At 31.8% G+C, this 12,838-nt stretch overlaps 2 protein-coding genes across 4 annotated transcripts in view; one reads left to right on the forward strand and one right to left on the reverse strand.

The window, feature by feature from the left end:
* The window catches only part of LOC106463237 (calcineurin subunit B type 2-like), a 19,249-nt gene extending 15,885 nt beyond the window's left edge, over positions 1-3,364 (reverse strand). The window contains exon 1 of the mRNA XM_013923239.2: positions 3,193-3,364. Within this exon, the coding sequence (XP_013778693.1) occupies positions 3,193-3,195 (3 nt within the window). The 5' untranslated portion in view covers positions 3,196-3,364. The remainder of the gene's footprint in view (positions 1-3,192) is intronic.
* A 7,442-nt stretch (positions 3,365-10,806) lies between these two features.
* The window catches only part of LOC106463176, a 62,736-nt gene continuing 60,704 nt past the window's right edge, over positions 10,807-12,838 (forward strand). For 2 of the 3 annotated variants that reach the window (XM_022390929.1, XM_013923176.2), the window contains exon 1: positions 10,807-11,442. In XM_022390929.1, coding sequence (XP_022246637.1) covers positions 11,229-11,442 — 214 coding nt within the window. In that variant the 5' untranslated portion in view covers positions 10,807-11,228. The remainder of the gene's footprint in view (positions 11,443-12,838) is intronic. The other variant, XM_022390942.1, reaches the window with a different exon arrangement.

Raw genomic sequence — 12,838 nt, forward strand, 5'->3', positions numbered from 1 at the left:
TGAAAACACAAATGTTTAGACTAAATAGCTAAAATCTCATAACATTATACATTTATATATATATTTATTATATTGACCTTTCAGCCATGCCTGGCTAACAATACAGAAATTACAATGATGTGGCACATGAGCACTCATGTTACTATATCCAATAATATAAAACTAACCTTTAGTCTTTACAAAGTGACCTGTCTTGGCTGTGTTTTAATGGGCTAGTATTTTGTAAAATACAGTCACATTTCAATTATTATATATATGCATATAAATTATTACCATTCACAAATAACTTCTTACTTATTTTTCTTAAAACACAGAACAGTAAATAATGAAGTTAAGCAAACAATTACCTTTTACTAGTCACGACCTTTGTACTCATTTGCAGCTTGTCATAGGTTGCTAAGCCTTATAAAATTTCGCACATGGAGGATGTGAAATGAAATATTTTTTGAGGTTTTATATATGCATTTGAATAACCAAAAAATCATAAATTACTATATCGATACCATAAAATTCCACTACAATTTATCAAGCTTAGTAACTAAGCTGTATTTGGATCTAAAAAAACATGAAACTTCAAGCAGACTAAAGACGCACCTTACCAACAGGAAGATTTGTATCGAAAGAATGAGATGATGTTCTAATACTTGAAAATGACTGAGAGAGCATTAGGGGAACATTCTAAGCTTTCAATTGGTTATTCACATGACAAAGACAGAAATAAGTGTATATAAGGGAGCATTTCCAAAAATGGAAAGAGGTGAGCAGGGCCACTGTGTTTGATTCAGTACATCAGTGATATCTTAGCAAATAGAAAAGATATCAGGTTCTTATTTTATATTCTAGCTTGTTAGTATCGATAATTTGAGTTCTTAATTTGTACAAAACTATAGACTTTGTATTCTGACATCACAAACATCTAATTTGAACCAGTGTTGCATTCAAAATACCATGTGACACACAAAAATCAATGTTTAGGCATGTTTTTTAATATTTACTTTTAAATTAAGAAATCAAATAATGTATAATACTAAAATTTGAATTATAATATACAGTTTGATACCAAACTTATTGACATTAATTCATAACATAGTAGTTCAATAGAATTTTTAATTCGAGTCAACAAATGCAATAACATGGCCTTTCATCCATGACCCGTGTGGAAAGGGTTAAGCAGAAAAATGTGATTACATACAAAATACAATCTCAATTTATAATTAACACTCATAAAATATAAGTTATTAGAAGTAATATAAAAAATCTTAACTACGCTAATCTAATCTAGTGCATCAACTTCATAAAAATTCACAGGTGGTTAAACTGAAGTTAAGTTATTTAATTTTTCCAAACCATTACTTAATACATCTCAGTAAAACTACTGTGATAACAAAAACAAACAAGTAAAATAATATAACACACACATTTTATACAGTTAAACAAGAGTGTGTTAATTCAGTAAGCTTACAATTTCATTTCACTTCTAAAAAATTTAACAGTCAGTTAGAAAAGAAATTGTGAAGAATAAAAGAACCTAACTTTCAATCATCATGCGATGAGAAAATCTTAAAAAGTGAATATTATATGCTTATCAAACAATGTAATAAAAGAAAGTTTCAATATTGCTATGAAACAGTAATGATTTGAGGTAATAATAAAAACATTACAATGTAGTACTAATTTTACCTTTCTATAAATAGTTTAAATACAGCATTATTCAAGTATATTCATGCAATGTTTCTAAATTTTCATGCGGCTGTTCTGCATGTACCTCTGGCATTCCAACCAAATGGATGTCAAAAGACATAAACATATGCTAATCCTTTTACTTACTTAAAAATTACACAGAGCAATGGCTAAAAGCTTGTATAAATTTGGCTCTATGTCCATTTCCACTTCCTGAGGAGGTAAAATAATCTCAAGGTGGTGCCACATAAACACTTACAAACTGATACAAGTTGGCAGCTTTGTATATGTTATTTGGAATAGTCAATAATGCATGTAGATTTGTATTATGGGATATTGTACTTAGACCCTTTGTCTGATTTGAAAGTATGATAATTCTTTCTATCCTCATCTGAAACAGACATATTTTGAAAAGCTTCCTCTTCCAATTCTAGCAGCCAGTGAAGTCAAAACAGAAATGAAGAAGATGGTCATTAAGTAAACTACATCACAAATGTTATAGTGAATAAAGATTTTGATTATTTATTCACTTGTGTTTGTTTCCTTTTGCTTTGCTGTCCATGTCCAACTTATTCCCTGCATAACATTCCAGGAACCTATTCTATTGTGAATACTTTAAACTTATCTGTTGGATATCTGTGTATCCAAATACCACTACAATAAAAGAATAAGGCACCAATGTTGTTACACAACATTTAATATTGACGTGAGACTATTCAATAATGGTAACAATATAAGAAAGAACAGTATCACTAAAAAATAGTCTCATGGATAAAAATGAAAAATTAATTCCAGTATTGCTACAAAACACAACAAGTGTTTGGTCCTTCATGGCTGTCCTTACATGGCCACCCTTAATTAAGAATTTAAATCCACCATTTATTTTTCAGAAAATTATTGATTCTGGTCTTAAAATCTCCACTAATGAGCACTGATGATGGTAACTTATTTCGTATGCCAATACCAATGGTAGAAAAATAAGTCTTTAGTGTAGCCTAGCTTGTATTCTTCAAATCTTAAGCATGTGGCATATCAGCCTGTTGATTTCAGAAAAGAAAACAAAGAAACCAGAGCTCTCTATCCCAGTATTCCCTCAGATAACCTTGTAAGCTATAATAATATCACCTCTTATCCTTCTTTTTACAAGATACAGTAAGTGAAAATACTTTAACCCATTCCTGTAAGGTAAATTTTTCATCCAAAGAATATTGATATATTTACATATTAAATTATTATGAATCGTATTTAATTTATAGTACGGGTACACCGTACAGAACTACGTATCTATACTGTAGTGTATACAATGTATTTAAGACAATTAAGTTTCATTAAGAAAGAAAGAAAACAGCAAGAAAAATAATGGGGAGTTAGTTTTTCGTTTGGGTATATATGAAAAGAAACAAATGAAGCCAAATCATAGTAATGAGTAACTATTGAATACTTAGTAATACTAATAGTGATGTAACCTTATACATGTGCTGAGGTTATTTTTAGGCTTAACGTTAGGCTTACCATTTTTGATAATAAGTATTTGAGAAATTTTCACGTTTAACTTCCAAAGCTTGACCAAATCCGATCGGAACGTATAAATGAACACAAAATACAGTTTTATATTTCTTGTAAATCAAGCTATTATGAGACTTAGAACAGCCAAAATAGCTGACCCACTAACAGGCCATAAGAAAAAAACCTTACACAATAGGTAGCGCTGTACAACTATTTGTCATTAAATAATTAGATAAAAATACAAGAATGGTTGTTTTTCTTTGTCCAAGCTAATAGATTTGTTTGTAATTTTAATTCATAAGTTCATTTTCTATAAACATAATCCTATATACTTGTGCGCACTGTAGCTCGTGCTACCTATATAACCATAGGACTTGCTTATATTTCATTATTATTTACTATTCACTATGTGAGACGTGTGTGTTTAATGTCCACTGTTTATTCCATGTACCTACTAATATATAAGCTTTTCAAGCAGTTTTGACTGACTGGCAGGCTTTGGCCAGAATTGTCCAAGTTTTGACTGTTATTCACTATTGAAGTGTGGTATTAACTTGTTGTATGTGCCTAATGCTAACATTAGCAAGGATTTTTTTGTTGTTAAATACATATATAACAAAGGTATATGTATTTCAGAGAAATATATGATATATAAATCAAAAACGGCTTGGCTATAAAAAAACAACGCGGCCAAGTAAAAAGGTATTTGTTGGACAAACAGCGATTAAAAGAATTGATATCATAATGCGGCCAAGATAATCAATATTATTGATTACAAGGTGCCACATAAAAGGTTTGTCAAAAAAATGAGGTCTATTGGTGTGGGGGATAAGTTAGCAAATTGGATAGAAGAAAGCAGAGGGTTATTACAAATGGAGTTCATTCAAACTGGATTAATGTCACAAGTGGGGCACCTCAGAGCTCAGTCTTAGGACCTTTGCTCTTTTCGATTTACATCAATGACATAGAATAGTCAATTAATTACATAAATTTTCAAATGATATTAAGGTCTTTAGGTGTTGCTAGCTGTGAAGTGGATGCTGATGATTTACAAAAGGATTTAGATCATTTAGTTAGTTGGGCAAATAAATGACAGATGGGTTTTAATTATAATAAATGCAAGATAATGCATGTGGGTTATCATAATTTGAATTATAAGTATAAGTTGGATGGGAATAACCTTAATAGTGTTATGAAGGAAAAGGATATTGGTGTAATAGTCGATCAGTCTCTAAAGCCACCCAAGCAGTGTACTATTGCTAGTGGTAGGACAAATAGGATTTTACATTCTATCTACAGAAATATTGAATACAAGTCTAAAGATGTTATAATTTCATTGTACAGGTCACTGGTTAGGCCATATTTGGAATATTGTGTTCAGTCTTGGGCTTCTTACCTGAGGAAAGACATTGAGTTTTTGGAAAGGGTTTAGAGAAGGGTTACTAGAATGGTGTCTTGGATAAAGGGGTTGTTATACAAGGAGAGGTTGAAATCTCTCAAATTGTTTTCTATTGAAAAAAAAAAGAGTTAGGAAGGATCTGATTGATTGTAAATGGAATTGATAGTGTTGATGCATCACCTTTTTTCATATTTAAAAGTGAGAATAATAGGACTAAAGGACACAAATATAAATTCGGGCAAGGTAGGAGTCATCTTCAGCTAAGACAGTTTCATTTTTCTAACAGGGTGGTTGGCTTTTGGAATGGGTTGCCTTCAGATGTTTTGGAGGCAGTAAATTTAAGTGAGTTAAAGAAAAAGTTTGTTAAGTATATGAATGATAAGGGCTGGCTTTAAGATTTTTTAAAATTATTTTAATTTAGTTTAGAGGATGGAACAGCCGATATGAACCAATAGGTCCCATGTTGTCCCAAAACATTATGTTAAAATTGCTTGCTTAAAATAGTAAACTCTATACTTGGTTTAGAATTATTTTGTTATCATATTTGTCAATTTTATTAACGATGGCACGAGTATGAGTTACTTGCCATTTGGCCGCATTTTTTTTTCAATACTAACATTCACATAATCACACACAAAAGTGGCCAAATGACAAGTAACAGTGTCATAGATGGCAATGTACCTTTTCTTTGTCTCAGATACAGTAAAAAAGAACAGTTCGCGTGTTCCAAAGACATTATTATAATGACGGCATAGTATTGCTACGTCACTATTGGCAGAACAGACAACAATTGTATCACAATCATTGGCTTTGGAGTACATGCAATTTAATGCAAGAGATCCTTGTATTAGCTTCCTTGGGATAGAAAAATAACAGTTAAAATATAATGTCTTAATGAAAAAACTTTTGATAGTTGTTTAGGAAGCAGTTCTTTAGGTTATGTTAATAAAATGTAAAAACTGTAATATGAAAAAAAGCAGTTTTAATTTTAGCATAAAAATCACCTTGCACTCAGACTGTTATACAAAATGAAAACAATCTTTATTCATGCCAAAGACAAAAAAAATGGTGTATTTACTTGCGTTACGAAACTGGACAGTTGCCTGTTACTAAACTCGTGATTTGACTAACTGATGTATTCCCTCAAGATTGTTTTCTGTCAATAAACTCACTTTAGATCCCAGGTAGTACTGTTTAAATCTAAGGTTTCTTACTTAAAGAGAAACGTCAAATTTATCTATAGTGACTACTGCTACCCATGTTACTGGTCATTTTCATTAAACTTTGGGGAGACCATAACCTTTAGATATCATCTGCCCTACTAGTAAATTACAATTCTGTCATCGATATTCTTGGACAACATGTAGCAATATAACAACAAACTATGATTGCTGAGCAGGTATTATCTGTATTATCTCTGGAGAGCAATAAAGGAACAGTTGTAATTAGAAATAAGTCAACTTAATTGTTTTCTGCACCATGTGTTATGCGAAAACTGCATAGATTTAGAACAAACAAAAACATTTAGAAACATCTACATTAAAATGAAAAGGTAGAAATGCATTGTATGCCTGTTTACCACACTTTTCCTTTTTCTTCTGTTTCAGGCTTGTCCTAAAGAAGTTGAAAATAAAGTTTAACTTTAAAAACAATTGCCTTTACAATCATAACATGGTCAAGAAATATATTAACTTTCACCCTGGTTAAGGTTTACTTGCAACATGGACAATGCAACCCTTAGACAAAGAACTAGAACTTAAAACTCAAACCTTTTAACAATAATAACACAATATGTAATGAAATTGTAAGAAATAGAACATTTCTTTATACAAATAATATATATCAAAACAATTTAGATAATAAAATAATACATATATAAACTAAAACACAACATTAAAATATATTGCAAAATATAACTTTTATAAAAAAGGACATAAAGCCCTGTTGAACATTCTCTACATATTTTGGCAGTGATCTACATTCTACACCACCATTATCAGAAGAAGCAAGACTGTATTTCAATATAAATAGGTAATACATATATAATTCACATTAATCATAGAGTAACGTTTTTCTCTCATTATAAGAAAAAAAGAAATATTAATGGTCCTAAAGACAAAGTGGAACAGGATGATAAATATGTTATCTATCATTTAATTTACATTGACCAGACATGTTTAAATTTGAAATTTGGAGCTAATGAACATTAAAATGTTATAGATAAACATAAAATTATTGAATCCACTTGCTGAACATGTGGTGAGCACTGCTTTTTCTAGCAGTTAGTATTATGTTCAAGTGGTTAATAAAATATATCATAAAATAAATTACGTATTAGAAAATCTTTGGAAATTATGAAAAACTGTAGTATCATTTTAAATGAATGTCTTGGTATGGGTATCATAGAAATTAATTTTTGGAAATCTAAATTTAAAATAAATTTAAAAATTGAGATTAGGAGTAGTCAAAGACAGCCTATGAACAAGAGAAGGTAAAATATGGAACATTTTTCTGTTAATTTAGAAATGTAACCTCCTTAGTTTACCAAAATATTTAAACATTTTCAAGGAGTTAGTCAAAGTATGTGCTTCACTTAGGTGTTTTTAGATGTTTCTCGTGAATAACTAATTTTTTCGATTAATTACAACTACTGTAAGTTAGACATTATAACCTCCAACACAAAACTGAATGGTTTAGGGGAAGATAATTAAAACAAAGCTGTGTTTGCTAATATCGTCAAATCTGTCATTAAGAGGTATGTTTTTGACAGTGGTAATAACTGATAATAAAAACTTCAAAATTATATATATGTTATTAAAAGTAGGACAAGTTATTACACATTGGTTTATAAAACAATAATTATCTACGGTTTAGTGATGCTCGTTGTTCAAGTAGTAAACTTTCTTTTTTAATTAATTATATGTTATATGTTAATCCATCAGTTTCATGTTTCTAAACCGCTTTATCTAAAATTTCACAAAGTTGGTCGCGTCAAGCTTAAAATAGCTTTAAAATTCTCTAATAGTAATGTTGGTCGGTTGTAGCTAAAGCTACAGAATGGGCTATCTGTGCTCTACCCGCTAGCGATATCGAAACCCTATTATTAGTGACGTCAAGCCCCCCAGTGGCACAGCGGTATGTCTGTGGACTTACAACGCTAGAAACCGGGTTTCGATACTCGTGGTGGGCAGAGCACAGATAGCCCATTGTGGAGCTTTGTGCATAAATTGAAACAAACAAACAATAGTGACGTCAACATGCAGAATTACCGCTGAGCCACTGGTGGGCCTAAGGTAATTTAAGAAAATAAAAACTTTCATTTTCTTTTATAAAATACATAGAATGAATACGAACTACTTAATAATAAGCTACTTATCTCAATCGTTCTCACATAAATACAGTAACAGTTACAGTATTATGCTAACTGGCAGAGTAAGCGAAAACGCCTAACATAAAGAAACTAGTTTCAAATAGAAGTAGTTTTCTTATTTAGTACAATATACGGTTCTTCGAACACTTCACAACGATTTGGTTTTTCGTTGTACAAAAACGTCTTAATATTTGATAGTTGTTTATTAATAGAACGTTCAGTATAAAGTAAAAGACAAGCACTAGTGTGAACGTGAAAGATTGTATCAAAGTCAATGGATTTGTGGAAAGGAATTTAAGGAAAACACTAATTTAAATGTTCGTTTTTTTTAACAAGCCAACATGAAGCAAAAAATGGCAAAATAATTTTATTTTCAAATTTTGGAATAATTTCTTTTCGACATGTATATTTAATATGTATCATCATGTTGAACAATAAAATTGCGTAATGGAATCCACGTAAAATATAGTATAGACGCCATTGTTCTGGTACCATTAAATGTTTAAATAGATTTTATGATTATTTTTGGTATTTTTGTTTACGTACAAGAAAATTCTGCACGTAAATTATTCAGTAAAGCCACTGGTGGGTCAAGTGTAAGTTTACGTACACAAAAGCTAACATCCGAGGTTCGATTCACCTCGGTGGACAGAACACAGATAATCCATTGTGTGGCTTTGCGCTAAAACAAACAAACCTTCAATAAAATTTTATGAGTTGAATTTCATGTCAAACTAGTCGAGGGCTATCTGCGCTAGTCATCCGTATTTTAGAAGTGATAAAATGAAGATAATGCATTGAGTCAACACCACCCACCGCCAACTCTTGGGTTATTCTAATCGAATAATCACATTATAATTCTCCTGCGGCTGAAAGGGAAAGCATGTTCTGTGATTGGATCCGAACCTGCGAGTCGTAGATTGCGAGTAGAATGCCCTAATCACCAGGTCATGCTAGGTCGTCAACAAAACGTTTGACATACTCTTTTTGAATACGTGAATTAGGCTAACGTAACAAAAACTCTTGAAGTTAGAAACAGGTAGATTTACAATATGAAAGTGTTGAACATTTGAGAATTATAAGTGAAGTTTAAGAATGAAATATATGTACTATATCGGGCAGGCGATAGCATTGCCTATGTAGAGGAGGTTCGGATTGTTCATCGAAATGGTATTTTAAATATCTCCTCAATAGGTCATCAGAACTTTACAATACTACACAGTGTTTCCTTTTATAACAATATCTATGTATTGACTGAGTCACAAGTTCTGAGAATTCTGTAAATGTTATAGCAACAAGTTTGAATTTCTTGTTCTTCTTTCTTCTGCTTCTATTTTATTACATGATAACTCAAAAACCAAAACAATGGTGTCAACCAACTTCACTTAGGTGGCGTAGTTTAAAACGGAGTATCCGCTTTTATAAATATTATTAATAACTAGTAGTAATTAAAACAAATCATAATTCTAGTGTAAACGATGTTATCGTTACCCCTTGTAGTTAGCTTTCTTACAGACTTTTAGTGTTTTTTGTTAAAAAGCTTAAGTGCAGGGTGAAACAGAAATTGCCAGCCAATAATAGGTAAACAATAAATGTTACAGTTGGGATCTCGTTATATTCAGAACTTGGTTATAAGTATAACCATTCGATGTCTATTGAAACAATGCACTAAAAAACAAGCAAAGAAGTAAAGAAAAACTTTACAAAAAAGGAAGTAAATGTAGGGATGGCTTATATCAATCCTTTAAATGTTTGTTTGTTTGTAATCAAGCACAAACCTACACAATGGCTATCTGTGCTCTGCCCACCACGGGTATCAAAACCCGATTTCTAACGTTGTAAATCCGCAGACATACAGCTGTGCCACTTGGGGCCAATCCATCAAAAACAATGCAAACAAGATAGTAGGGATGGCATTTGCATCATCCCTACACAATAGCACAGGCAAGAATTAACACATAGCAATCTTAGTATAATTAACGTAGCTTGTATATATGTATCTATGTATGTGACCGAAATAATAAATAAAATGTGGTGCCATCTATTGAATGGGTATTCAAGATTCAGACAATTAGAAAAATAACTGTGGTATATGCAACAACCATTTCCTTATAACAGAACACAATTCTAAATAAAAGAACTCTCCTCAGAACAAGAACACGACTTTCACTAGGAATGTACGTGATTATATTTTTATTGATGTAATTTATAATATAGTACTAAAAAATGGAGTTCCTAAAAAACTGTTATTTGTTTTCAATAAAGGGTATCACTTATAATATATAAAAACATTACAGTTTATGTCAGCACAATCAGAATACTTTTCCCGTTCACTTTTTCTAAAATTTTTTCAATGAGGTATGAATACTACGATTAGTAATTACTAGCACAAAACTCGTCCGTATGGTGGCGTTTCTGCTAACATATATAACTATTCAATCACAATTAAGTTTAATTTTTGTCTGTTAATATTCTACTACACTGTGTGTTTGTGCTATTGTATGGGGATGATGCAAATGTCATTCCTACTATCTTGTTTGCATTGTTTTAAAGGATTGGTATTAGCCATCCCTACCTTTACTTCCTTTTTTGAAAAAGGTTTTCTTTACTTGTATATATTATGACAGTCATATATCCAAATACGTAATAACGCATAAAGAATGTTTCTAAAAAACGTCGTTTCGTCAGCCTTGCTTTTTTATTCAAGTGTTAAATATTGCGATTATAAATTAATTCTATGAGATATTTGCTGCCAACATCAAGTATGAACGCAGGCAATAGTTTCCATGAATGAAATTGGGCGCATGCGTCTGGCTGACAGGCAACGAAGCATGTTTGCTTGCGATCAAAACATCCCCACACATGCACGTGCAGTAATTGTAAAGCAAGATTCGGAGACTGTCGACAAGTATACAACGTTAAAATCATGATGTAACTCGGCTGAATAAGTTGATGTTAGTAGATTGTAATTCCTGGCCTAAAGTATGCTACCACGATTAAGGATTCGGATACATGATACAAACATGGCTGATACTCATAGCTATCTACTGAACACAATCTATTGACAGACTGATATGTTACTTCTGTGAAGGTCGGCGACTGTTTACTGCCACAGATCAAGTTCACTACTCATACCTGATACAAAACTCAACCTAAACTAGACAGGAAGCTCGTAAATACGGATCTAATAACTTGTCAGTAAGTAACGAACAGTGTGGTTCTATATGTTTTCGCATGCCACGATTTAACAGAAATAGTGTTTCCTGACGCTATATGAGACGAAGTGTGATGAGACGCTTAAGATCCTGGTATTTACCCTCTATCTGGCTATTGGTGTGGCTGGTAGTAACACCAGGGCATGCTGCGAAAGATCTGTGCTACTCTGCGGGTGGAGTGGCGGGGATCGTGGCTGCAACTCTCATAGCCACAGTGGTATTTTGTTGCCTGGCTGTTGTCGCAGTATGGCATTTCTGGAAGCGTAGAAAAGGTCAGTAGGTTTTGGTTATTTTATATTAATAATATATCTTAGTTGGTGAAGCAATAATATTTAAAACGTTACTGACGATTTTCTGTACTGAGACATTAACCTCCAATATACCTGTCACCGAAATTAAACAAAAGGTCATGAGAATTCTAGTAATAAGCAAACTTATCGCAGGGCAAAGTTCATACCAGTAATCGTAATATTAGAACAGAATACTGTGTAATTTAGATTTAGGGATGCATGTTTTTTTAACAAAGTTTTTGACATATTTTTAAAATATTAATTGGTCTAAAAATACGTTATTGTTCAGAGACGAACAATAATATGTGTTTTCTGTATTACTCAGTTTTGATTCAATATTCATTTTGTTTTTTTGATAAATTATAACTTGATAAGAGCTGAAATAATTTTACGACTGCTTATTCAGCAGGATGATTTTCTTCACTTGGATGCAATGGTTTAGAACGATTTACAGTGTGGTTTTGACTTGTTCAAACTCAGTCTTAATAAAATTTCTTTGTCACTTCTGATTCCTTTGGATAAAACGCGGTTGAAATCGGATAGCGCCTGAGTGAGTATTTAAAGTTCGTGGAAAGATCACAACTAAAAAAACATTCTTTTTGATTGTTTGTTTGTTTGTTGGAATTTATGCACAAAGCTACACAATGGGCTATCTGTGCTCTGCCAACCACGGGTATCGAAACCCGGTTTCTATCGTTTTAAGTCCGCATACATACCATTGTGCCACTTTTTGAAATAAATAAAACTATGTGACAACTTTTCGTCTACAAATTTTATTTATTTGTATGATTTCCTAATCCGGACATGTACTTACTTGAATATGTCATCTTGATGAAGACGCTTAGCAAAAATTGAAGGAAAAGGAAATATAGCACTATTAATTTCTTTGGGTGAATTGTTTTATTACTATTTATAAACATGGGTCCAACGCTTAAATTTTCTTGAGATAAATGTTTTAGTAAAATAATTCATATTTCATTCAAGTACTCTTGTATCATGTGTATGTTCCACTGTTCATGTTTGTTTGTAGTTATGCACAAAGCTACACAATGCGCTATATGTGCTCTGCCCACCACGGGTATTGAAACGCGGTTTCTAGCGGTGTAAGTCCCCATACATACCGCTGTGCCACTGAGGAGCTCTAATATTCATTTGTAAAGCTCACCATTTCAAGATGTAAAACACCTCGTTTTTTTTTTTCATTTCTAATGAAAGTAAGTGCGTCAAAATACAAAATACACATAAATTAGTTACAAAAAACTGCTTTAGAATGCTCTTTTATTCAAGAAATATCAGCCATTTAAAAATTAAAGAAATTACTGTAAGTGTATAAAAGTATTAGGTTAACATTGTCAATAAGGAGCAATATCGATTATTT

Source organism: Limulus polyphemus, unplaced genomic scaffold, assembly GCF_000517525.1.
Source record: "Limulus polyphemus unplaced genomic scaffold, Limulus_polyphemus-2.1.2 Scaffold51, whole genome shotgun sequence".
Taxonomy (NCBI): Eukaryota; Metazoa; Arthropoda; class Merostomata; order Xiphosura; family Limulidae; genus Limulus; species Limulus polyphemus.